The sequence below is a fragment of the Papio anubis genome, chromosome 9 (assembly GCF_008728515.1).
Source record: "Papio anubis isolate 15944 chromosome 9, Panubis1.0, whole genome shotgun sequence".
Classification (NCBI taxonomy): Eukaryota; Metazoa; Chordata; class Mammalia; order Primates; family Cercopithecidae; genus Papio; species Papio anubis.
The window spans coordinates 6,358,081-6,383,924 of NC_044984.1; the positions used below are offsets into that span (position 1 = coordinate 6,358,081).

The following is a 25,844-nucleotide window of genomic DNA, read 5'->3' on the forward strand; positions in this document are numbered from 1 at the left end:
GGCTAAGCCCCAGTCATTTGTGTGACCCTGAGCCAGCCACTTTCCCTGCCTGTAAATTGAGAGATGGGACCAAAGTGATGGCCCTGGCCACTCCCGCATTTGGGCTCTGCGTGTGTCCCTGTGTGTCTGAGCACCATGCCTGTGCCTCCTCCTGGACCAGCCCTGCCCCTGGCTCCAGCTGACCCTGTCTCTTTCCCCTATGCCCCCACCCCCAGCTGGACGTGTACCTGTTCCTCTTCTCTGACGTGCTCCTCGTGACCAAGCCCCAACGCAAGGTGGACAAAGCCAAGGTCATCCGCCCCCCTCTCATGCTGGAGAAGGTCGTGTGCCAACCCCTGAGAGACCCTCGTACGTCCTTCCTGCGGGGAGCCTTTTCTTCTCCCTCTTCTTAGCGAGGGGAAGGAGGGGCTGGGATGGAGATCAAATAAAGGCTGGCCTCTTGAAGGTTGTCTCCTCCATCCAGACAGCTTCCTGCTGATCCACCTCACTGAATTCCAGTGTGTCTCCAGCGCCCTCATTGTGCAGTGTCCCAGTCCTACAGACCGTGCCCGGTGGCTGGAGAAGACCCAGCAGGCTCAGGTACGAGAAAGCCAGGGATGGGGAGGCATGGGCAGGGGTCCCTAGAGCTCAGAAATGGGAGCACGGCGGTGGCTCACACCTGTAATCTTAGCACTTTGGGAGGTCGAGGCGGGAGGATCACCTGAGGTCAGGAGTTTGAGACCAGCTGGCCAACATGGTGAAACCCTGTCTCTACTAAAAATACAAAAATTAGCCAGGCATAGTGGTGTGTGCCTGTAGTCCCAATTACTCTGGAGGCTGAGGCAGGAGAATCACTTGAGCCCAGGAAGTGGAGGTTGCAGTGACCTGAGATAGTGCCACTGCACTCCAGCCTAGGTGACAGAGTGAGACCCTGAAGAAAAAAAGAAGGAAGGAAGGAAGGAAGGAGGGAAGGAAGAAAGGAAGGAAGGAAGGAAGAAGGAAGGAAGGAAGGAAGGAAGGAAGGAAGGAAGGAAGGAAGATGGGAGCAAAGAGGGGAGGAGGAGAGAGAGGCTGGGGTGGATTCAGGTTCAGACTGGACAATCTGATGCTAAAGGGAACAGAACAAATATCAGAAGATAAGGCAATATGCAATGAACAGGACAATAAGACATGGCATCCCCTGAAGGTTTGTACAGCCCGAAATGATTAACTTCTAGAAGTCATCTTCCATTTGCAGACATTTACAGGGCACTTGCTGAGTACAGGCGCTAGGGCTAGGTGCTAGGGAATCAGAAAAGAATAAACCACCATTCCTGCCCTCAAGGTATAGGTGCTGTAGCCTAGTTAGAGTAATTAGTATACAAATAATAGAAAGACGTTATGTAGAATGAAGCCAGGACAGAGAAGGGAGCAATGCATTGTCTGCTGGGTCTGTTTGGAAGGAACACAGAGGAGCTGATGTCTGAGCACCATTTGGGAGGATACCTAGGAGTATGTCAGGAAGTCAAGGGCGGAAGGGAAGGGCATTCCACATGGAGGAGCAGAAAGTGCAAAGGCCAGAAATGTGAAACAGCTGTGTGTGTTGAGAGGACTGCCCCCATTAGTATTGCTACAGTATAAAGTACAAGAGTAGATGCAGCAGGGAGAGGCTGGCGGGTAGGTGCCACCAGGTCATGCCCATCTCTGGATGTCACGATAAGGTATCCTGTAGGTGAGCTTTGTCCTTTGGATGACAGAGGGCCAGTGAAAGGGCCGGGCAGGGGAGTGATGTGAGCAGATAAAAAGCAGGAGGAGTTCAAAAGAAGAGAGATGCAAATGGAGCTGTATTAGGTCTTATAAACTTGGTGGCCTAAAACATATCAGAAGCTTAATCTCTCATAGTTCTGGAGGCCAGAGGTTTCAAATCAAGGTGTGGGCAGAGCTGAGTTTCCTCTGATGGCTCTAGGGGAGAATCCCTCCTTGCCTCTTCCAGCTCCTGGTTGCCCCAGGTGTTCCGTGGCTTGTGGCAACCAAATTCCAGTCCTTTTTCTGTCTTCCCCTGGCCTTCCTCTCCGTATGTCTGTGTCCAAATTTTCCCCTCCTTTCTCTTACAAAGACATGAGTATTAGATTTCGAGCCCACCCTAAATCCAGGGAGAGCTCAAGATGAGCTCTCAGGATCTCTGCAAATCTGCAAAGACTCTTCTTCGAAATCAGGTCACATTCACAGGTTCCAGAGGGTAGGACACAGATATATCTATCTCTTGGGGGGCCACTATTCCACCCACTACAGGAGTGGAATGGCCAAAGGGAGTGAAGATTTGAGTTGGACTTTTAAGGATGGGAAGACCATGAGCAGAAGAATCAGAGGACCAATTGGGCTGGATATATTCCTGGAATAACGGCCATATCTGCCTAAGTCTGGAGCACAGGGTGTGTGAGTGCGTGGTAAGAGGCCAGATTCTACAGACCCTCAGAGCTGCAGAACCCTGTGGCCTGGATGGGCTTGGGTTGAATAGGGTCGACAAGAGACAGCCCACCGTGAATCCTTTTTTTTTTTTTTAGACAGAGTCTTACTCTATTGCCCAGGCTAGAGTGCAGTGGCATGATCTCAGCTCACTGCCACCTCAACTTCCTGGGCTCAGGTGGGTCTCCCACCTTAACCTCCCACATAGCTGGGACTGCAGGTGTGCACCACCACACCTAGCTAATTGTTTGCATTTTTTTGTAGAGACAGGGTCTTGCCATGTTGCCCAGGCTGGTCTTGAACTCCTGAGCTTAAACGATCTGCATAGTTCGGCCTCCCAAAGTGCTGAGATGACAGGTGTGAGCCACCGTGCATGACCCTGCCATGCATTCTTGAGCAAGGGTGAAATCAGTGGGTTTCCTCTTGAATTGGGTTTTCAGGAAATCAGGTAGCAGTGTGCTAGGTGGGCTGGAGGAGGGAGAAATTGGTGACAGGAGGTTTATTGTACTAGTTTGGGTGTGAAACATGGAAGGTTTAGTGCCACAGCCTTAGGGAGACATTGCAAAAAAGGACAAAAAACAAAGGAGAAGAAAGGAGCTAAAGAAGAGGGAAGAGGCAGGGGAGCTTTAGGGACACGGCAGTTAAAGTCTATACTGAGTTCAGAAAAATCCATGTGACTTTTCATGTGACCTTGTGAAAGTTATATGACCTCCCTCAACTTCAATTTCTCCAACTGCAAAACAGATATACACAATAACAGTACCTGCTTCCTAGGGAGATTCAAAGCTGTCTTTCAGCTTAGGCACATAACCTGGTGCCAGCACTGGGCACAGGCTCAGGAACTCAGATACCCAGGGGCAAAGAGCACAACTGGCCTCCTGAAGTTTCAGTTTGGAAGACTGCATTGGCAATGGGACCTCAGAGAGAAATGCAGTCATTAGAAAGGGAAAGGGAAACGCGTTTGTTTAGTTATTGCTTCCTCTGTGAGGTGGCTTTAGGGTAGGAATATTTAAACAGCAGCCCTTTGAAATCGAGGCAGCCAAGATACACCCTAGTGGAGATATCTTAGGGGCTTTGGGAAATGCAGAAAGAAAGACCCGGAATTCAGGTGAAAAATAAGGACAAAAGACACACCCCAAGGAGAGGCAGGTGGGTTTTGTGATGAGAGTGGTCTCCCATCTGCCCTGTCCCCTGCTTCCAGCTACGTTCACAGGCCCCTCTGCGGGGCAGGGGCTTCTCTCCACCACTTCCGCCTAAGCCTAAACACACTTTCCCCTAGGCTGGACTGACTGGCAAGTGAATCATGCTGGTGGTTAATCAGATTTTCTTGGCCAGGCGTCGTGGCTCACCTCCTGTAATCCCAGCACTTTGAGAGGCTGAGGCAGCCAGATGGCTTGAGCCCAGAAGTTTAAGACCCAGCCTATGGCCAACATGGCAAAACCCCATCTCTACAAAAAATACAAAAATTAGCTGGGCGTGGTGGCGTGCGCCTGTAGTCCCAGCTACACGGGAGGCTGAGGTGGGAGGATCGCTTGAACTTGGGAGGTAGAGCCTGCAGTGAGCTATGTTCCCACCGCTGCACTACAACCTAGACAGCGGGGTGAGACCTTGTCTCAAAAAAAAAAAAAAAAAAGTTAAATAAAAAATTTTCCTGAAGGCTAGAGGCTCAAGGGGAGCCCAAGGACAAAAGCAGAAGCTAGTGGCATCAGTGTTCCTAAAGCCCCACTTCCCCAGGACAACCAGTGGGGGTGGCAGTGAGTGCCAGGCTGCCTTTTTTCTTTGCCACCTTCAGAACTTTCTCCTCTTTTTTGGTTTTTAGTCGCAGAACAGCAGCCAGACCCTCACCTCCTCCCTTTAGAACCCCCAGGGCTACTAAAAATTACCGGTATTTTACTAAGCAAAACAACTCAGCCCCCTGGTAGCCTCACTCCAGGCTAACAGGAAAGATCTGTAAAGATCTATAACCAAGATACGCACCAAGGCTCCCTGGCCTTCCTTAGCAAAACAAACAAAACCGAAACTTTGGAATTACTTTTCCTGCTATTGTCTTACACCAAATTCTTAGGGAATCCTCTCTGGAGCCATCAGTCTTTATAAACTGAAGAGGGCAGTAGAGTCTCTGTTGGTCCTTTTCATGGCACAGTCCCCAGGGGTCAGACTATTGTTTTCTCGCCCTGACAGAAATGTTGACTTGCAGATTTATTCCTAGCGGGTCTAGCTGTGATGACTCACGCTTTCAGAGAAAGTAAGCTTCTCCAGGGAAAAGAGACTGAATCTTGGGGAATGCCCAGGGACTGAGAAGAGGAAAAGGAACAGTGACAGGAACAGAAAGAGCTGTCAGAGATGGCGACCGAGAAATGAAAGCAGGGAGACTGAAGGAGGCAGCCGAAGCTAAGAGCCAGGGTCTGAAGGAGAGGCCGGAGCAGCTGTCAGGGAGTTACTTCACCTCTTGGGGAAATGCAGTGCACGCAGGACAGACAGTCCGCAAGTGGCCAGGCACAAGGCCCAGCACTGTATGGGAACTCCATAAATGTTTGCCATTGTCATCATTAGGAGAAAGGGGTGGTCTTTGGGCCTGGGTAGGGCCTGCTGCTGACTGGGGAAACGCATCCACATCAATTGCCCAGGAAGTCAGTGGGCACCTTTCAAAGCTCGGTTTTAGTCCAGCACCGGGGAGTTCTAGGAGAGTGGGTGAATCTAGGAGACACCCCAGAGACAGCAGGGAAAGGAGGCATTTCCTCTCCACGGGGACAAAGGAAGGAGAATCCTGCTGGGGGCCCTCCCTTCCTCTTCTCAGTTTTGTAGGGGTGTCACATTCTGGCTCAAGCACCAATTTCCTTTTCCTTTCCCGTCCTCCCCTCTGCCCCCTCTGTGTCTCTCCTCTTATCCAAGCCAAGAAAATCCTCCCAGGGTTGCTGGAGAGGCTTTGGGCTCACCGGGAGGCACCTCAAAGAGGCCCATCCCCATCCCTCCCATTCCCCCGACCCCCCGCCCCATGCTCATGGCTTCCCCCCACCCCGGCCTCCAGCCTCTTCCTGGGGTCGGGCACGGGGCAAGTTTAGCAGAGATGCTGGCATTGGACGCCCCTTACAGAAACTCTGCTTCCTTCCAGTCCTTTTCTTTCACATAATATCCCTCCCCTGGCACCCCAAACGCAAACCTGAATTTGGTCCTGTGGGGCAAAAGGGCACCCCAACAGGACAAGCAGGTCGGCCCAGCGCCTCACCCTCCCTTCTCTCACTCCTTCCCTCACTTCACGTGGAGCTGGGAGATGAGGCCTGGGAAAGAAGGAGTCCTGCCCCAGGTCCTAGCCCTGGCAGGTTTCCTGCTCCCAGGCACCCTCCCCTGCTCTGGCCAGCAGACCACATCTTAGGAGACTGCTGTCACCCTTGGGACTAAGTGACTGGAGAGCCAGAAAAAGCAGAAGTGGAAATATAAGCCTGATGTCATTTTCCTATCCCCGTTCATCCATTTCATCTCTTGTCCCGACCCAGCTGCCCCCAGCGTTTCTGGAGAGGCTTTGGGAAAGTCTAGGTGCCCAGGAATTGCTGGCTCATATACTTCAAACTGGGGAGATACTGGAAATATTTCACAATTAGTATAGCACGGGCATCAGCCAATCAGAAGGCAGCGTGCACTAGAGGTCCTTTGCTGTGCCAGATGTTCTCCCCCTGGTTGCCAGATCATGGGGGTGGGGGAAGTGGATGAGACCCAGGCAGCAGCCATTTCCTTACCAGCACGGAACACTTCAATATTTAACAATGATATGGCCATACCAGCAAGTGCTGACATTAGTGCTGCCCACTGCAGCCACCGGTACCTCCCTTTTGCCAAGGCTTGCCTCCGCCTCCAACCTCAGCTCTACCACCTTCTCTTCCCTCTCCTTCCCCCTCCCTCTCCCCCTCCCCAAGCTAACAACTGACCTTTCATAACTCTTTACCTTTCAAGGCTGTCTTTGAACGTGTTGCATTGACTGAACTAGGACTCAAAGAGCAAGGCCCTGCCCCAGCTCTGCTTCTCCGTACCCGTGGGACCTTGGGCAAGTCACTTCACCTCTCTAGGTCTAGGCTTCTTATCTGTAAAATGGGCTAGGATTCATGTTCTCCACACCACAGGGCAATGGTGTGTATCAAATGACCACCTGTGCAAAGGTGCTTTGAAAATTTTTTCTCAGATGGCGCCATTTCATTCTGATGGTACCTGTATGAGATCGCTGCGGGCGGGGAGGAAGACAAACAATATAATGTGTCCTCTCCTCAGCCTTCTAGGAACTTTCCTCCCTCTGAAGGACAGCAGATACCTCAGCCCAGGACAAAGCCCACCTCTGCCCATGTTCTGCCCTCCTGCTCCTCCCAGCTTCAGGGCAGAGGCCCAGGTGGTAGGAGAGGGACGCTCTTGAAGGAGCAACCAGTACCAATTCAGAACACTTATTCCACCATCACCACCAACCAGGGAGGGCTTCCTGAAGGAGGGGGCAGACCTGATAACGGGTCTGCCAATGGGACATGAGAAGCAGGAAGACTGTACAGGTAGGAAAAGGGCCATTCTGTTCACCCCACTCACCCCCAGCACTAGCTCCAGAGTTTGCTGCCAACCAAATCCCGGCACCACCCCACTTTCTTACTGTAAGAAGTACCCCTGTGGGCAGTTACTTAACCTTAGAGTCTCCATGTCTCAGTAGTAAGGTAGGGGTAAAAATATCTGGTTCATGGGGTTTTTGTAAAGATTAAATAAGGTAATGTAGGCCGGGTGCGGTGGCTCACGCCTGTAATCCCAGCACTTTCGGAGGCCAAATGGGGTGGATCACAAGGTCAGGAGTTTGAGACCAGCCCCGCCTCTACCAAAAATACAAAAATTAGCCGGGCATGGTGGCAGGCGCCTGTAATCCCAGATACTCAGGAGGCAGAGGCAGGAGAATCGCCTGAACCCGGGAGGTGGAGGTTGCAGTGAGCCAAGATCATGCCACTGCACTTTAGTCTGGGTGACAGAGTAAGACTCCATCTCAAAAAATAATAAAATAAAATAAAGTAATATATGTAATGCACTTAGCAGGGTGCCTGGCAAACAACAAGTGCTCAATAAATGAGAGCTCTTAATAATGAAAGTGTCCTGTCCCAGATCACCCTACAGAAACTGAAGGCAGAGGAGTACGTTCAACAGAAGAGGGAGCTCCTGGCCCTCTACCGGGACCAGGACAGGGAGTCCCCCAACACCAGGCCCTCCACGCCTTCCCTGGAGGGCTCTCAGAGCAGCGCAGAGGGGAGGTAAGGCTCACATGGACTACAAGGTCTCCCCGAGTAGGGGGCCACAGACAGGGAGGGGAAGAGGAGGAAGCCATAAGGCTGAGAAATGGCATCACTGTACACTTTTGGTGGAACTGGGAATAGATAGAGGAACACAGGCTATAGGGCAGGGTAGGGAAGGTCGGTATCAGCAGTGTTGGGTCGGGGGTGGGGGGTAGGGCACAGACAGCCTACAGAGTTAGCCAGCCTAGAGGCGCACAGGAGCGCCCTGAGAGGAGCAGGTTCGAGAATGAAGGTAGGTGTGGATTTGCAGAACATCAGAGCTGCCAAACCCCCCAGTGTGAGAGGTCCATCTAGGATAGCACCACTGCTTGGCAGCAGCTTAAAGAGAAAAGAAGGATCGATCATTGAGGATAATATCAAGTAAGTTCAGGAACCACTCAGCAAAAACCTGACCACCCACTCGATACAACATCCTGGACCAGGTGCTATGGATAAAACAGTTTAGAGGCAGCCCGCACTCTCTTAGGAGCTTAAAATCTAGCCAGCCAGATGAGAAAAACAATCACAGTGCGATGGAAAGGCGATACCAAAATAAGTTTGGAGGAGGGGCCGTTTCTGGATGTAGTGATCAAGGGAAGCTCCCTGGACTTGAACTTGACCCCTATGCATCTGACTCTGCCATTAATTGTAGGACTCCTGAGTTCTCGACCATTATCCCCCACCTGGTGGTGACAGAAGACACAGATGAAGATGCTCCCTTTGTGCCAGATGATACCTCAGACTCTGGCTATGGCACTTTGATCCCAGGCACCCCCATGGGCTCCCGCTCCCCGCTGAGCCGTCTACGACAAAGAGCCCTTCGGCGGGACCCTCGCCTCACCTTCTCCACCCTGGACCTCCGGGACGTCCCTCTGCGTCCCCAGCCTCCCAACCCCCAAGCTCCTCAACGCCGAAGCGCCCCTGAACTGCCAGAAGGAATCCTAAAAGGAGCCAGTCTTCCCCAGGGAGACCCACCGACCTGGTCTGAGGAAGAAGAGGGGGCCTCCGTGCGAGGGAATGTGGTGGTGGAAACACTGCACAGGGCCCAGCTTCGGGGCCAGCTTCCCTCCTCCCCAGCCCATGCTGACTCTGCTGGGGAAAGCCCCTGGGAGTCCTCAGGGGAGGAGGAAGAAGAGGGGCCTCTGTTCCTGAGAGCTGGCCACACATCCCTGCACCCAATGCGGGCTGAGGACATGCTCAGAGAGATCCGGGAGGAGCTGGCCAGCCAAAGGATAGAGGGTGCCGCGGAGCCCCGGGACAGCAGGCCACGGAAGCTGACTCGGGCCCAGCTGCAGAGGATGCGGGGACCCCACATCATTCATCTGGACACCCCTCTGTCCACATCGTAAGTGCTGGAGGGAAGCTGGCCTGGGAGGGGGCAAACAGGGATGTCTGTATGGGGCGGGGGACGCAGTATAGAAAGAGGGCAGTGCAGGGGCCGGGGCGCAGGCAAGAAGGGCTCTCCGCCCCTCTTCTCCCGACTCTCACCCATGGCCACTGACTGTCGCCTAACACCCCCTCCTGTCTTTTCAGAGAGGTGTGAGGAAGGCAGAGGACCTTCGGCATGCATCTCTCCCAGAGGAGCGCTCTCCCCAGTAGTGCTGGTCACCCTCCGGCATCCGTGACTCTACCTCAAGGACCACATTCCCCAAAGGAAGCCTGGCCCAGGCACCCTGCCTCCGGCTCTGAGGACTTTGGGGATCAAGAACTGTAAATTTATGTATCATAGGTGCACCTAAGCCCCACAGAAAGTTGTGCATAAAAATGACTGCCCTGGCTGGGCATGCCTGCCTGTAATCCCAGCACTTTGGGAGGCTGAGGTGGGAGGATCCCTTGAGCCCAGGAGTTCCAGGACAGCCTGGGCAATATAGAGAAACCCTGTCTTTATAAAAAAAATTTTTTTAAATTACCCAGGTGTGGTGGTGCACCTGTGTCCAGAGGCTGAGGTGGGAGGACCCCATGAGCCCAAGGGTTGGAGGCTGCAGTGAGCGCACTCCAGCTTGGGCAACAGATGAGGGTGGGCGGAACAAGAACCTGCTACTCCTCTGTCAGTTGGCGTGATCGTGGTGGGCTACCTGGCCCTAGTGCAGGGCTTTTCCCATCTCACCCCTCAGGATCTGGGCCTCTGCCCCCGCCTCCGGTCCTGACAAACCACTCTCTCTAAGAGCAGAGCTTTAATTTCAGAAGTTTTAGTGTATTTACAAAAGTCCACAGCTTCAGCTGAAGGCCCCATTGTTCCGTGCTCGCCCCTGCCTTGGGACAGTTCAGCTTGCTTTGTGCTTGTCCAGGCAGAGGGCATAGGACTGCCAAGTTTCTATTAGTGTAACATGATTGATTTTTAAAAACAACAACAACAAAAAAACAAAAACAAACAAAAACTGCTTATGTACTGTGAAAAAGGCTCAGGGACGAACCAGGGGCCCCTGAGCAGCCTTGCTGGTGAGGACACCCAAAACGGGCATGAGGCATAGCGTCCCTCATCCTCGCAACCACCCACTCAAGCTCTTGAGCCCACGGCGCTCCTCTCTCCCCGCGCGCAGTGCTGTCAGCGGCGCGCAGGCAGCTGAGAAAAGCTATGTACATCTAGAGGGTAGCACCAAGTAGGCGGCTGCTAGCCCCTGTTTGCCCCTCCAGGACCCCTCCTCTCCAGAAAAAAAGTGGGGTTGGAAGGGGATCTTGCAGGACCGTCCTTAGAGCTGCCTGCAGGGGCGCAGCCTCATCTGAGAAGACCGGGCCCGGGCGGGAGGGCGGCGGGGCCGCACAGCGCCTCCTCGATGTCCTCCAGGCAGCCCAGCAGGTCCATGTCACGGAGCACGCGGCCCAGCAGCTCCAGCGTGGCCTCGCGCCGCGGCGTGCGCCGCCTCCAGGTCGCCAGCATGCTGTATTGCGCCTCGCGCAGGCAGCGCCCGTTCTGCAGCTCCAGCCGATCGATCTCGTGGTCGCTCAGCCCTAGGCGCCGCACGAATTCCTTCCAGCGCAACGGGGGCACGTTCTCCACCACGGCGTATAGCGTCGCGGGGTCATCAGCTGCGGGGACGCAAGCTGGTGAGCCTCGGGGACGCAGGCCGGTGAGCCTCGGGCAGCAACCCCAGGCCCCGCCCCGCATCCCGCGCCCTCCGCTTCTCCTGGTCCCCTCTGGGAGGCAGCCCGCGCTCACCCGGCCCTCCCCCAGCCTCCTCCCCCCAGTCTCCAGCGGCAGGAGAAACTCACTCTCTAGGCTCTGTGGCTTGTGGGCGCTGTCCTCCCACTTCTGAAGGGGAGTGGGGATGGGGGCAGAGGCGAGGGCTGTTGCAAGGATGGGGTCAGCCCCCAGGTAGGGTGGTGCCATCTCTCTGCGGGAAGCCGCGAAGTTGGGACAGTCACCGGGGGTATAGGTGGAGCTGGAGGTGAAGGTGGAACTGGGCATGGGACTGAAGTCCAGGGTGGGGGTGAAGCCTGGAGTGGGACTGAAGTTTGGGGTTGGGGCCAGGGGCTTAGTAGTAGTTCCTTCAAGCTCCCCCTGAAAGAGAGAAGGTGGTGCAGCATTAGTGGGGGAGCAAAACCAACCCCGTCCCTCTTTATTCTGGATAGGGGCTGGGACTTAGAGGGAACGAGGCGACTCCGGGAGGTGAAGGATGATTCCAGGGGATCTGAGTATTAGGCAATTATGACGAACGGTCAGGGACATCTGGGAGTAGCTCTCTGATTTCATCTCACCTCTTTTTCAGGTGTTGATTTCCCACAAACTGAGAAAAAAGAAAGAAAGCATCATAAATTTCACTTCCTCTCTCAGCCCTGGCACCCTAGACTCAGCTGGCAGTGGGGACTTGTGGTGACACGCCTCAGGGCCTATGTGGCCCCAGGGACGAGAGAGCTACTCATGCAGCTCGACCTCTCCCCAGCCATCCAGGGCCACCTTCTACCCAGAGTCCGCAGCAGTGTGAACTGAGGGGACATTCCTCACCTCCCTCCACATATGTCCATCGCACCCACCCACATCCTCCCTCACCCCCACCAGCTCCATCTCCCTCCCAAAGGCCCCACTCACCAATGGCGTAGAGCTTGGACTTCCACCGTTGGTAGCGATACATTAAACCAATGAAGAGGAGGGATAAAAGGCAAAGACCAAAGAAGATGACCAGGGGCAACAGCACTGTGGTGCCTGGAGACAAAGCAGGTGTTGGTCAGAGGAGGGGGCAGGGGGGGGCCACAGGGATAGACGGATGGGTGGGATGGATGGGTCGGGGCAAGGAGAGGGAGAGGGCAGGTGAGCACGGTCACTTCTCCTCACCTGAGTCCTCAGTGCCCTTAACATTCTCAGTCTGGGGTAGGCACAACTTGGTGCACTCCAGGGTTTTCTTACAGCTAAAAGAAGAGACGGCACTGGTGAATAGCGGCCCTACCATTGGAGGAACGCAGAAAAACAGCAACACAGATTGTTGGACATCCTTTCTTTACAAATATTTTTGCTGTCTCTTGATATAATTTGTTTTGGGAACTGATGCAGAAGAATGAAACACAGTTAATCACAGAATCATTTAATTTTAGAATTGGCAGGGATCTTGAAAAGGCTATGGAGAAAATGTGAAAAGCAGTCAGGGTCAGGGTGTGAATTCCAGTCCATTCCTTGGCTAGCAGTGTGAATCTGGGCAAGCCATTAGCCCCCAAGCCTCGGTTTCCTCATCACCACAGGGATCACCCACCTCTCAGGATTGAGGATTAAGCAAAATGATTATGCCTCATTTAATAAGTGCTTGAGAAGGTAACTAGCTCGCTGTTATGGGATTGCTGTTTCATCACTGTTTTGCTGATAAGAATCCTTTGGCAAAGAGAGGTTAAAGGGCTTTTTCTTAAATGACACTGCTAGTTACAATCCCTGACTTCGGGGAGGGGGAGTCAAACATGCATATGAAAAATTTAAAAATACATGTTACTGGGGCAGCCAGAGAGCACGCTGTAGAACTAGCAGAACTTCCACATTGGGAGTTGTCACTGGACAGTGTGGAGTGATGAGAACTCTATGGGGTGGTGCTGGAAGGAACTTGAGAGAGTGAGTTCCCAGCAGGAAGATGAAAGCAGGGAGAGGCACTTTAGCCCACCTCTCAAGCTCATGGTGAGAACCACATAGAATAGTATAAAAGTGCTTTCAGGAAGAAACGAAGCCAGGTGTAGTGGCTCACGTCTATAATCCCAGTACTTCGGGAGGCCCAGGCGGGTGGATCACAAGGTCAGGAGATTGAGACCATCAGGAGATCGAGACCATCCTGGCTAACACGGTGAAACCCCGTCTCTACTAAAAATACAAAAAAAATTAGCCAGGCATGGTGGTAGGTGCCTGTAGTCCCAGCTTCTCGGGAGGCTGAGGCAGGATAATGGTATGAACCCAGGAGGTGGAGCTTGCAGTGAGCCGAGATCGTGCCATTGCACTCCAGCCTGGGCATTAGAGTGAGACTCCATCTCAAAAATAAAAAAGTGCTTTCAGGAAGAGACAAGCCAGGTGCGGTGGCTCACGTCTATAATCCCAGCACTCTGGGAGGCTGAAGCGGGTGGATAACCAGGAGTTTGAGACCAGCCTGACCAAACTGGTAAAACCCCATCTCTACTAAAAATACAAAAATTAGCCAGGCATGGTGGCACGTGCCTGTAATCCCAGCTACTCGGGAGGCTGAGGCAGGAGAGTCGCTTGAACCTGAGAGGCAGAGGTTGCAGTGAGCCAAGGTTGCGCCACTGCATTCCAGCCTGGGCAACAGAGCAGGACTCTGTCTCAAAAAAAAAAAAAAAAAAAAAAGATGAAGATTAATGGAAAATAAATAGCTTTGTGTCAGATGTGTTGTAGGTTTTGTTTGTTTGTTTTTGGTTCTCATAAATTTACCAAATGAATGTCATTATGCTTACTTTAAATATAAGAACGGCAAGGCCCAGGCCAGGCTTGGTGGCTCATGCCTGTAATCCTCGCACTTTGGGAGGCCGAGGCAGAGGATTGCTCGAGCCCAGGAGTCCGAGGCTAGCCTGGGCATAATCGTAGGACCCTGTCTCTACAAAAAGTAAAAAATTAGCTGGCTGTAGTGGTGTGTGCCTATAGTCCCAGCTACTCAGGAGGCTAAGGCAAGAGGATGGCTTGAGCCCTGGAGGTGGAGGCTGAGCCATGGTTGTGCCACTGCACTCCAGCCTGGGTGACAGAATGAAACCCTGTCTCAAAAATAAATAAATAAATGAAAGTCAGGCTCAGAGATGTTAAGAAGCTTGCCCAAGGTCACATAGCCAATAAGTGGCTATGCTGGGGTTCAAACTCTGAGAGCCCTCAGAGTTTATTCTTTGCAAGTGAGTGACAAGAACAGTCACTGTGGAGCCAGGAGTGAGGAGGCCTGGACACAGAGACTAAGGGGGAAATACCATATTTCATCAAACCTAAGATGCCATCAAGAATAAAAGGCACTTTTCTTTACCTGACTACCCAGACACACACAAAGCTGCCAATGAAACCATGATGAATCATCAATTACAGGAAGTTTGATTTCAGAGCTGTCAGAGTGTATGTCCTAGAATCAATGAACTATCGTAGATCCTATGGCCCAAGAATCGACATATCTGAGTTGGAAGGGCTATAAGTCCTTGGGGCATGATCTTCTATCCTCAAAGACTCCTTAAGATTTGAAGAGCAAGGGGAAGGACTGCTTGGTGTCTTAACGAAGTGTCTCCCACTCAGCCAGTAGGAGCCTGAGCACTCTGGGGCATCCTGGCATCCGTTGTCCCACTAGTGGCTCCCACCAAAGTCACCCATCCCAATCCATGCCACCATCCAGTGCCCAGCAGCTCTCAGAGATACTCACTTACTACAGGAGACACACTCGTTTTCTCTTAGAAAGAACCCTGCATGGCAGGTGCACACGGTATTCTGTTTCTCCTGGCCTGTAGGGAGAAGTGCAGCATAGCTAAAGAAGGAGCACCCTGCACCCTCACCCCACAGGACAGAGGAAGTGACGAGGGACAGGGAGGGGGCGGCCAGAGAGGAGTTGGTCGTCAGACCCACGGACTATGGGAGGGGAAGGAAAGGAAATGCCGCTACATGGGGAAGGGGCCAGCCCCTGGTCGGGGGAGAGGGCTTGGCGTCAGGAGAGCTGCACTCACAGGAGAGGTGCACGGTCCCATTGAGGCAGAGGCTGCAATTGAAGCACTGGAAAAGGTTTTCACTCCAATAATACCGGTACTGGTTCTTCCTGCAGCCACACACGGTGTCCCGGTCCACGGTGCAAGAAGAGATCTCCACCTGGCCCATTTCTGGTGAGGGGAGAAGATGAGGTATGAGTCCTGCATCCTCCTGTCCCTGCATCTCCTTCCTGATATTCCCCTAAGTGTGTGTCTGTCTCTGTAACACACACTCACATCCATGCAGTGTCCCACCAACACACACACCTTCCTGCCCACACCAACCAGCCTGCACACAGACAGGCATGCACACACCGGTCAAGACCCGCCTGACTCTCCAGCCTGTGCACACTCACCCTTTCGGCATTTGGAGCAGCTGAGGCAGTGCCTGAGGTGGTTCTCTGAAGCGGTGAAGGAGCCGCTCTCACACTCCCTGCAGTCCGTATCCTGCCCCGGGCCTGGACAGTCATTGTACAAGTAGGTTCCTGTGAATGGAGCAGCAGTTAGGCTGCAGGTGAGAGTTCAAGGAAGGAGCCCCATGCTAGGGACAACAGCCAGAGCCAATTCCCTGAAGTCTCTAGGAGAGGAGGGAGGGAGAAAATCCCAGTCCAGGAGAGGCAGCAAAGTTAGGGAAGAACATCTGGAAGAAGCAGAGGAAGAAGCAGCACCCCAGACCTGAGGGCATTCACCGTTTCCACTTGCCCCTACCTTTGTGGCACTTGGTACAGCAAACGGAATTATTTTGAGGGTGGATGTATTTTCCTTGGGGACACACACTATCTCTCTTCTCCCTGTCCCTGAGGGGAGGGACCAGTCCAATAACCCCTGAGGGGTATGTTCCCACCAACAGCTCCAGGAGCACCTGGGGAAGAATCAGATAGAGGATAGACACCATCAGGAGAGGGAGGGATGGGAAGCTTAGGGGCAGCAGATCTAAAACTTCCCCAGCTCTGGCCGGGTGCGGTGGCTCAAGCCTGTAATCCCAGCACTTTGGGAGGCCAAGTCGGGCGGATCACGAGGTCAAGAGATTGAGACCATCCTGGCTAACTCGGTGAAACCCCGTCTCTACTAAAAAATACAAAAAACGGCCGGGCGCGGTGGCTCAAGCCTGTAATCCCAGCACTTTGGGAGGCCGAGACGGGCGGATCATGAGGTCAGGAGATCGAGACCATCCTGGCTAACCCGGTGAAACTCCGTCTCTACTAAAAAATACAAAAAACTAGCCGGGCGAGGTGGCGGGCGCCTGTAGTCCCAGCTACTCGGGAGGCTGAGGCAGGAGAATGGCGTGAACCCGGGAGGCGGAGCTTGCAGTGAGCTGAGATCCGGCCACTGCACTCCAGCCTGGGCGACAGAGCGAGACTCCGTCTCCAAAAAAAAAAAAAAATACAAAAAACTAGCTGGGCGAGGAGGCAGGCGCCTGTAGTCCCAGATACACGGGAGGCTGAGGCAGGAGAATGGCGTAAACCTGGGAGGCGGAGGTTGCAGTGAGCTGAGATCCAGCCACTGCACTCCAGCCCAGGCGACAGAGCAAGACTCCGTCTCAATAAATAAATAAAAAATAAAAAATAAAAATAAAAATAAATAAATAAAACTTCCCCAGCTCAAGTCATTCCTTGTGAAACATGCTGCCCAGGCCAACCCACTCACCAACGTTAGAGTTCTTCCTTGAATCTTAGACAGTTGGGATCATACAATCTGATGCTTATTGTTCTCTAGTTGTCCTGTGTGTTCATTTTTGTTCCCTCAACTCAAAGCTAGTAGGCCCCAGACCTAAGCTGTTTTTTTTTTTTTTTTGAGACAGGATCTTGCTCTGTTGTCCAGGTTGGAGTGCAGTGATAAAATCACCGCAGCCTCCACCATCCACACTCAAGCAGTCCTCCCACCTTAGCCTCCTGAATAGCTGGGACTACAGGCGTGCACCACCATGCCCAGCTAATTTTTTTTTATTTTTAGTAGAGGCAGGGTCTTGTTATGTTGCTCAGGCTGGTCTCAAAATCCTGAGCTCAAGTGATCCTCCCACCTTGACTTCCCAAAGTGCTAGGATTACAGGCGTGAGTCCAGCCCTGTATTTTATCCTTACTGTGAAATCCCCCACAGCAGCCAACAGTGCTGGACACAGGGCAGATGTTGAAAGGATGTGTTTTTGATTGGGAATTGGCAGGTTACTTCAGTGATGGCCCTTTCTTCCAACAAGCAGCCCTAAAGATTGGGGCGGTGTTTCTCCCTCTGGGTGCTGGGTTCACCGTGTGATTGCTTTGTGAACATTCACAGAGGTAAACAGTGAGGATCTGTGCACATCCCGGGAGTATTTCTAAAAAGGTCAGCTGGTGGTGGGGGCGAGTGATGTTCCTGTGAGCTCCACTCCTGGCGAGTGGGCAGAAGCAGAAGGAAGTTTCCTTACATGCTTGTATCAAACCTTACTCCGCCTCCTGCCCTCACATTCCCTGGCCCATCCCCTCCACCTCAAAATTTACGCAAACACCCGGGGTTGGCAATGACAAATGGGGAGGAGAGTAAAAGGGAAAGGTTGGGGATCCCACATGGGTAGACGGGGGACAAAGTTGAGATGGGGGGAGGAGTGGGCAAAGGTGTACAGAACACTCAAATAGAGCTGGCCAAGGCTAGTGACTCAGCTTGGATGACTGTCAGGTGGGAGCTGAGGGCGTGCTGGGGAGTCCTGGAGCCCCTGCACGCCACGGTATTCTGGAAGGTACGCTTTGCAGTCTCAGGCCAACCTCACGGCAGCTAAACGGCTTGTCCTGTTCTGGCATCAGTGCCAGGAAAGCAAAGCCAGGAGGGAATATTTAGCTCCAACTTGGACTTTGATCTCTGCCAGCTTCATTTCTGGTTTTCCCTGGGCTTCAGTTTTGTTTTGTTTTGTTTTTTTCTCTACTATGAGACACTTTGTGTAAAGATAAGAGGGTGTCCTCAACGTCTGTTAAATACTGAGGAGCAACTGACTCACCAGATCACAGAAACCCTAGGGCAGGGAAGGAGGGCCAGGCAGCCCACAGCCACCCAGCCTCACCAACTCCACATTTCGCAGCAGGAGGCCAGTCACACCCTGAGTCAGCCACTGGGAGATGCTGCAGCTGTAGCTGCGCAGGCCCGGAAGTTCAAGCCTCAGCCGCAAACATGGGAAGTCACACACAGAAACACAACAGCAGCCCCCGCAGGTGGAGGTGTGCGCCGCTGCTCAGAGGACAACCTTCCCCAGCCCACGCCAGCCAACGCCGTGCCACCTCCCCTGAGAACAGGACTGGGGCTTCCAGGGCAACAGGAAGGGTTTGGGGTGGTGATGGGAAGAACTTCCCAGTCCTGAAAGTGTGGTTCCTTTCCCTGAAGAAGCTATTGGAGCACCCAAGGTCACTGGCACTTTGAATCCCATCCAGGGGGCTTGAGGCAGAGTCAACAGGCAGAGACAGAGTCATGACGAAGAACTGGGGGACGCCAACCCCAGACAGCCTTAAAGGGAGCTTTTCAGGGACCTCTGGCCAGTGGGGGATGAGCCTCCCTGCGGGGAGGGCGGGAGAGAGGCTTTCTCAGGCCACATGTTCCCTTCTCTTTCCAGCACTCTGGGGGTTAAGTCAGATCCGGGAAAGGGAAATATTTTCCCAGCAACTCCGCCCCAGTGACTCAGGCCAGAGGGAGGGAGATCCAGGGAGGGGAGAGGGAACTAGCAGCTTCCCCAGCTCCTCAAGGGTCATGAGTCAGCAGAAAGGCAGAAGGCACCAGCCTGCCAGAGGGACTCCATCTAATCCCTTCTTCCTATGGCCCAGTCCCTCCTTCCCATCCCCACTCAACCCCCTTTCAACCCCTCCCCTTTCCAAAAGCCAGGCCACAGACCCTTGTCCCACTTGGCCCTCATGTTCCGGGAAATGCCTCCCACTCCCCATTCCATCCCAAAGGGAAGTCTCCCTCGACCCTGGCTTCCGCCCATCAGGTCTGTGCCCTCCCCTCCCTGAGGGCCACTTGGCTCCTCCTAGCCCCTCAGCATCCTTTAGCTGAGGCCCCGCCCCAGCTCCTCCTCCCAGTTCAACACCCGTCCCGTGAGCTCTCACTCCAGCCCCCAACACACCCCAGTCCCAGCAGGAAGCAAGCCGAGGCTGCCCTCCCACCCTGGGTTCACCATGTTCCCACAGCCTGGCTGGTTCTGGCCAGCTGTGCTGGGTTTGGGGGCCTCCCTGGGGTCCCCAGACAATCCTTAGGAAATAAGGCCAGTTCTGAGTCTCCACAGCCCCTCCCCAAGCCCACTGGCAGCACAGGAAAGGCTCCAGAGCCCTGAACGCCCACTTCCAGGAACCAGGGAGCAGGCGAGAAGGGATGCCAGACGGAAGAAGCAGCCCTGCTTCCCAGGCTTCCCCTGGCCCCCAGAATGCTCCGGGTCAGCCCTCCTGACCCCTGGGAGCCAGGGCCCTCAGACTCCTCACCACTGGGCACCACTGCTGGCATCAGCTGGCCCCAGTGAGCCCAGTCCTCAGCAGTTGCATAAGTGAAGCAAAACAGCCGAAACAGGAGGTGAGCTCTTCAGGCCCAGACTCCAGCCTGGAGCAGAAGGGCAGGAAGCTGGGGTGCCTGTGGAGAGACAGTTGAGGGGGTGGCCCAACACCCCTCCAACTCCCCCACAATTTCCGCCAGAGAAGGCTTTAAAGTGTGACTTCCTGTGCTGGGGCTGCAGAGTGGGGAGGCGAAGCTGAGATCGGCCTTGTGGTCTGACCCTGATCCAGCCACCTTGCAGGGACCCAATCAGTCTTCCTTTCCCCCTCATTCATGTGTCTGTTCATTTAATGTCAAGATGTTGGGGGAGGTCATGGCAGCTTCTCCTCCAAGGGCCCAGCTGAGATCCCCTCTCCCTCCCATGAAGCCTCCATTGATGATATCTGTTTCCTCCACCCCAGCTCCTGAAACCCACAGCCCCTGTGGGCTCAACTCACGTGAACTGACCCTATCTACTTTTGGCTCTTATCATAATATGGTTATGTTGGTTGACAGATAGGATCTCCCCAAAGTGACCACGAACCTTGTAAGATGACAGATCAAATAATGTGTTGGTCAGAAAGTATCTTATCCTCCCCTGGTGTCCTCTCAGCTCCCAGAACCAGGCCTCCAGACTGGGAGCAGATAAATACAGATCAACTGATGGATCTAATGACACATCTGTCTTCCACTCTGGTGGAAGCCAGTGATTCTCAAAGAGGGAGATGAGAAGACAGCACCCCTAGTAGGAATATATTTATCTCCAGGGGAGAGTTTTCAGACCATCCCCCCACCTCCCCACACACAAGCACACACACCCTTACTGAAGAGTCTGGTGTGCTCCTCTCCTTTTGAGAACCACTGATGAGTGAACACAGTGCGTCCGAATGATACAAAGGCAGAAAGAAGTTGGAGCACCTCTCCTCTAGCTTGGTAGGTGCACCCTTCCACACGACCATTCCCCTGGCCCTTAACATGCCCCAAACAGAATTCATCCATCTCCTCACCTACACAAATGTCACACCATCAACTTCCGGGATGAATGTTGAGACCCTGCCATGCTCCCTCCCCAGGGCCCTGTCCCTATCCCTGCTGCCATCCCGTGTGTCAGTTCGTCTTGCAAGGCCTCCCTCTGTGATCTCTTAGCCCTCTCTGCATCCCTGGGTTGCCTCACACCTGGGTTATTGCAGTTGTCTTCTAGCCTCTCTTCTGCTCCCACCCATCCTACACACATTTTTATCTTCATTCAGGCTTTAAATGGCACGCACAAGTGTGTGAACCTTCCTCTCCATCTCCAGAGCCTGGCTCCAAAACACTTCCATGGTCATGGAAATGATCTGAATGGGCACCTCCAGGGATGCCTCACTTCTCTTTTTTTTTTAAACAGGGTCTCACTCTGTCGCCCAGGGTGAAGTGCAGTGGCACACTCACAGTTCACTGCAACCTTCACCACCAGGATGGAATGTAGTGGTGTGGTCAGGGCTCACTACAACCTCCACCTCCTGGGCCCAAGCGATTCTCCTGAGCTCAGTCTCCCAAATGCTGGGATGACAAGCATGCCCCACCATGCCCCGCTAATCTTTGTATTTTTTGTACAGACAGGGTTTTACTGTGTTGCCCAGGCTAGTCTCGAACTCCTGGACTCAGGCAATCCACACGCCTCGGCCTCCTGAAGTGCTAGAATTACAGGCATGAGCCACGGCACCCATCTGAGATGCCTCACCTCACTTCTAATCACAGTCCAGGCACAGAGTGTGCCCTAGGAGAACAGCTTCTGAATAAACGAATGAAATGAATTCCTCCACCTGGGACCATATTCAACACTCTTCCTCCATCCTCTCCCCGACTCCCTCTAATTTTCCCATTCCTATTTCTTAGTGTTTCTCAACATGGTCTTTCCACTCCCACCAAGGTGTCTGATTTCCTGCCACCCTGCCCATCAACACAAAATCCCATCTCTCCATTCCTCTCCCCTTCCTCACATCAGTGTCCGATTCTGCCTCCCTCCTTTATAGCTACCCTGACAGGCAGTGACTTCAGATGTCAGCTCCACATCCACTTTTCTATGAGGCTTTCCCTCCCCCATCCCATCTGACCCATCTCTTGTTCCTTAATTCATTCAGCAAATAGCTAAGGAATACAGTTTATGTGACAGGTCCTGTATGGGTGCTAGGGATGCTGAGGTGGATAATACACAGCTCGTGCTCTCAAGAACTCTCGCTTGAGTCAAAGACAGTCAGTTGTTGGCACTGACCTCTATACAGGGAATGCTGCAGTTGCACGGCGAAGGACACTGAAGCAGCGTGGGGAAGCTCCTGAATTTTCTGGAGCTGAGCACAGGAGCTGAGACCTGCTAAGCAAGGCAAGGCAGTGGACTAAGGCTTGTCTCCTTCCCCAGTTCTTTCTCCTCCCATTGGTGCTCCAGGACACCACATCACCATGCATTTGTGGATATTTTCCTCCGGATTGCTCTGACATCATTTTTCACTGTAAGCCATCTTGGTTCCTAGGCTGTAAGCTCTTTTTTTTTTTTTTTTTGGGGAGCCCAGGTCTGCTCTGTCGCCCAGGCTGGAGTGCAGTGGCGGGATCTCCAGCTCACTGCAAGCTCGCCTCCCGGATTCGCGCCATTCTCCTGCCTCAGCCTCCCAAGTGGCTGGGACTACGAGCCGCCACCTCACGTCCGGCTAGTTTTTGTATTTTTAGTAGAGCGGGGGTTTCATTGTGTTAGCCAGGATGGTCTCGATCTCCTGACCTCGTGATCCACCCGTCTCGGCCTCCCAAAGTGCTGGGATTACAGGCTTGAGCCACCGCGCCCGGCCCAGGCTGTAAGCTCTTTGAGAGCAGCAAAATCCTGTTTGCTTTGCCACCATCTCTCCTGTATCATTCTTCCCTACTCCCCTACCTCACCTCACCTCCCCCCCGCCCCCACGTCCACCCCCCACACAGTACGCTCTGCATTGCCCATTGAATGGTGAGACATTCAGAAGGATGTTGCATTCCCTTTGTTTCCCCTTTCCCCCAGCTCCAGGCCAGGCTTCTGTCTCTTAGGAGACGTAATCCCACCTGGGCTGAAGCACCCCAGGACCCAGGCACTTCCCTTTACCTGTTCAGGCTACATTTACCCTCTATTTTCCAAACACAGGTAACCACCCAGTAATTACTACTAATCACAGCAATATAAACACTTTATTGAGTGCTTTCTATTTGCTACAACCTGTTTCCCTGATGGACTGTCAAAGCTATGGGCAGGGATTTTGTTCTCTGCTGTAATCCCAGCACCTATCACAGTGTCTAGCCCAGAGTGCACACTTAACAAATCAAAGGAACACTTAACATGTATCAGTCTATTCAATCTTCAAAACAACAGTATGAGGTCCTGACTATGACTCCCGTTGTGGAGCTAAAGAAACAAAGGCATGGAAGGTTCGGTTATAGAAGCTGCTCCTGTTCGTGCAGCAGGTGCGTGAGGGAGCCAGGGCTGCCCCCAAACAGAAAACAGAAGCAGGATGTCAGGGCAGCTGGCTGGTGGGGAGACCGTGGGGGGAAGGACAGCGGGAGGAAGGGAAGAGGGGGTGGGACTAAGGAGGAGGGAGAAGGAGAAGAGTGAGACCCTGACAAGGGACGTGCTGCTTGGGGACCTGAGGCTGGAAATGTGGGACCGGAGCGGAGCAGAGAGGAGGGGAAGGAGGACTAGCGAGAAAAGATTTCAAAAAAAGAGGCTCTGAGAAGTCTGAGGAGAGTCTGGGGAGATTCTTGGAAAGAAAGGAATGGTGGGAGAGCAAAAGTATAAGGCACTAAAGAGAGGGGAGGTAGGCGCAGCCTTCAGAGGCCGGGCAGGGCAGGGCCACAACAGGACAGGGAAAATCTGCCCAACTAGATGGGCCCAGGGCATCTGAACGGGATGATTCCCGGGCCAAGACGTGGAGGACGATCAAGGATACATTGAAACAAGGCTGAAGCCAGAGAAAGGGACATTTTCCAGTGACGAAAACAACTTTCTACCAACTTCCCCAAACTGAACTGTAGAATAAGAAACCAAGGGATTGTTGTTTAGCTCTGTGGAAAGCAGGGGGAGGGGAAGCTGGAGGACAGGCCCAGCGACACTGACCAGGTGGGGGTAGGGCTAGTTCCCTGGGAAGGCTCAGTCCCACAGAGGCCACCCGCCTAGCAGCAGGCAGAAGGGTAAAGAATGTCCCCAGGTGAGAGACCGGGGCTTGGCCAGGGTACTGGGGACGCTGTCCACTGGGTTGCCTTGCCCCATCCAGTGTCCCAGCCCATTCCCAAATACCTCCCACCACAGGCATCCCAAACCCACCACACCACGCCATCCCCACTCCTCAACTCACTCCCCCACTTCACCAGCCGCCAAACTCCTGCCTTACAGGGTGTGCTTTGCCAGGTTCCACAGGCAGCCTTGCCTCCCCACGGCCCAGCACACTGCAGGCCAGCCAGCTGACTGCAGGGACAGAATTCAGAACCGTCTGGACTCCCAGAGCGCTAACCTTCCTACTCCCACTCCTTTCCTTTCCCCGCCAAATCTGCCCCACCCTGGGCCTATCACCTGCCCACATTCCCTTGGCCCTCGCAAACTTTCACGGCTGTCAGGGCTCAGGGCTTCCTTTTACTCTCTCCCTCTCAAACTTCTCCCATTCCCCTGCCTCAGCGCAGCCCCTACTCCAAGCGGTGGATGCATGGGGAACCCCACACTGGCAGTGGCTGAGGTTAGGACCTGCAGGCCTGAGGCCGGCGCCAGGACCAGGCCCGGGCAGGAGAGGCTCGGCCCCCTCCCGGAGAGGGCCCACGCCGGCCGGGCGGTGCCTCGCCCACCAGCCCACTCTTCCCTTTGTCCCTGGTCTCACCAGTGGCAGCAGTAGGTCAGGCACGGTGGAGAGGCCCATGCCAGACAGCTATGGCCTCTCACTCCCCCATTTGGGCTCAGGACAGTGTGGCAGCGGCAGCGCTGGCGGCTTCCCGGGACTCGGTCTGTCCAGGACGTCCCAAGTGCCTTGGGGTGACAGTTGAGGGTTGAGACTCGGGCATAGAGACCACGGCCTGGTTCCAGTGATCTTGAACCCCAAAGGCCAGAACTGGAGCCTGAGTCCAGAGAATTCTGAGAAAATTAAAGCAGAGAGGAGGAGAGAGGAGGTGGGAGGGGAAGAGTGAGGCGGTGTTGCAACAGCGGGACAGGAAGAGCTGGAGGAGGAGGCCAGAGGAGGCGGGAGGAGGAGGCCCAAGGTTCTTTAACTCTTTGTAGTCCAGTCACAAGCGCAAGAGTCTCAGATCTGGCTGCCTTGCGCCCCCAACCCACCAATCCGACCACTCCCAACCAAACACCAAGGGGCAATAAGCCGCTTCCCCGCATCACTAGCCTTTCCCAAAGGGAACACAGCAGTGAAAGGACCCAGAGTTTGGGAGTCAAATTCCCTGGGTTCCAGTTCAGAATGCTTAGCTTCTTAGCTGGGTGGTCTCGGACACATAACTGAACCTCTCTGGGTCCGTTTTCCAATTTGCAGAGTGGAGATAACCTGTCTCCTGGGGTTCCTGCAAGGATTTGTTCAGACACGAGAGACATAGATAAGCGTCTGACACATGATAGATACTCCATGTCCCTTAGTAATCCTCCCCTTTACTCCACAATTCTTCACTAGCCTCCTAGTCTCCCTCTTTCTTGGGAATTTACCGATCCAATCCAAACCTCAAAGTAAGTCCTAACCCTCATTTTCTGCCCTGACTGGGTCCCTGCCACTTCTCACCCCAGGTCTCATCCAGTCGCTGCCTGGCCAGGTCCCCCCACCCTGCCCCACTGTTGATCCTGGCTCTGCCACCAATCATGGGACATCGGGCAACTCCTCTCCTAAGCCTCTGTTGGTTCCTCATTTATTAAATAGGGGTAACAATGCCTGCCCACCTACATGGGAAGAGTGATACCATGAGCATCAATGAGACATATCCACGAAGCTGCCGTGGAAATAAAGATATCTCCATCAGGTGTTCCTAGTATATTTAGTTCCTAGAATATTTAGGTGCTCTTTCCTAAATATTCCAATACCTCAATTATAACTAACCTTAGAGCCGGGCGCGGTGGCTCACGCCTGTAATCCCAGCACTTCGGGAGGCCGAGGCGGGCGGATCACAAGGTCAGGAGATCGAGACCACGGTGAAACCCCGTCTCTACTAAAAATACAAAAAATTAGCCGGGCGCGGTGGCGGGCGCCTGTAGTCCCAGCTACTCAGGAGGCTGAGGCAGGAGAATGGCGTGAACCCGGGAGGCGGAGCTTGCAGTGAGCCGAGATCGCGCCACTGCACTCCAGCCTGGGCGACAACGTGAGACTCCGTTTCAAAAAAAAAAAAAAAATAACTAACCTTAGAGATCATCTACTACAACCCCCTACAGGCTCAAGTAATTCTCCCACCTCAGCCTCCCAAGTAGCTGGGACTATAGGTGCATACCACCATGCCCGGGTAATTTTTGTACTTTTTGTAGAGACAGGGTCTCGCCATGTTACACAGGCTGGTCTTGAACTCCTGGGCCCA

The 25,844-nt window shown here is 53.6% G+C and overlaps 2 protein-coding genes across 5 annotated transcripts in view; one reads left to right on the forward strand and one right to left on the reverse strand.

The window, feature by feature from the left end:
- Positions 1–9,611, forward strand: part of PLEKHG6 (pleckstrin homology and RhoGEF domain containing G6) — a 27,349-nt gene extending 17,738 nt beyond the window's left edge. For all 4 annotated transcript variants that reach the window (XM_009180028.4, XM_009180026.3, XM_021921935.2 and 1 more), the window contains 5 exons: positions 216–348; positions 464–579; positions 7,543–7,688; positions 8,362–9,054; positions 9,243–9,611. In XM_009180028.4, coding sequence (XP_009178292.2) covers positions 216–348; positions 464–579; positions 7,543–7,688; positions 8,362–9,054; positions 9,243–9,252 — 1,098 coding nt within the window. In that variant the 3' untranslated portion in view covers positions 9,253–9,611. The remainder of the gene's footprint in view (positions 1–215; positions 349–463; positions 580–7,542; positions 7,689–8,361; positions 9,055–9,242) is intronic.
- A 255-nt stretch (positions 9,612–9,866) lies between these two features.
- Positions 9,867–24,507, reverse strand: TNFRSF1A (TNF receptor superfamily member 1A). The gene is made up of 10 exons (XM_031650213.1): positions 24,170–24,507; positions 15,543–15,696; positions 15,191–15,319; positions 14,817–14,966; positions 14,519–14,597; positions 11,980–12,053; positions 11,737–11,850; positions 11,406–11,434; positions 10,920–11,208; positions 9,867–10,736 (listed from the first exon to the last, which is right to left on the reverse strand). Exons 1-10 carry the CDS (start codon positions 24,206–24,208, stop codon positions 10,426–10,428), a joined length of 1,368 nt encoding a protein of 455 aa, XP_031506073.1. The 5' UTR covers positions 24,209–24,507; the 3' UTR covers positions 9,867–10,425.
- Between the last annotated feature and the right edge of the window lie 1,337 nt (positions 24,508–25,844).

Excerpts from the sequence above, each read along its gene's own strand:
- TNFRSF1A (XM_031650213.1), bottom strand. The coding sequence starts at position 24,208 with ATGGGCCTCTCCACCGTGCCTGACCTACTGCTGCCACTG. Across the intron at positions 14,967-15,190 it reads CTGCTCCAAATGCCGAAAGG|AAATGGGCCAGGTGGAGATC; the intron begins GTGAGTGTGCAC and ends TCCCCTCACCAG. Across the intron at positions 12,054-14,518 it reads GAGTGTGTCTCCTGTAGTAA|CTGTAAGAAAACCCTGGAGT; the intron begins GTGAGTATCTCT and ends CTCTTCTTTTAG.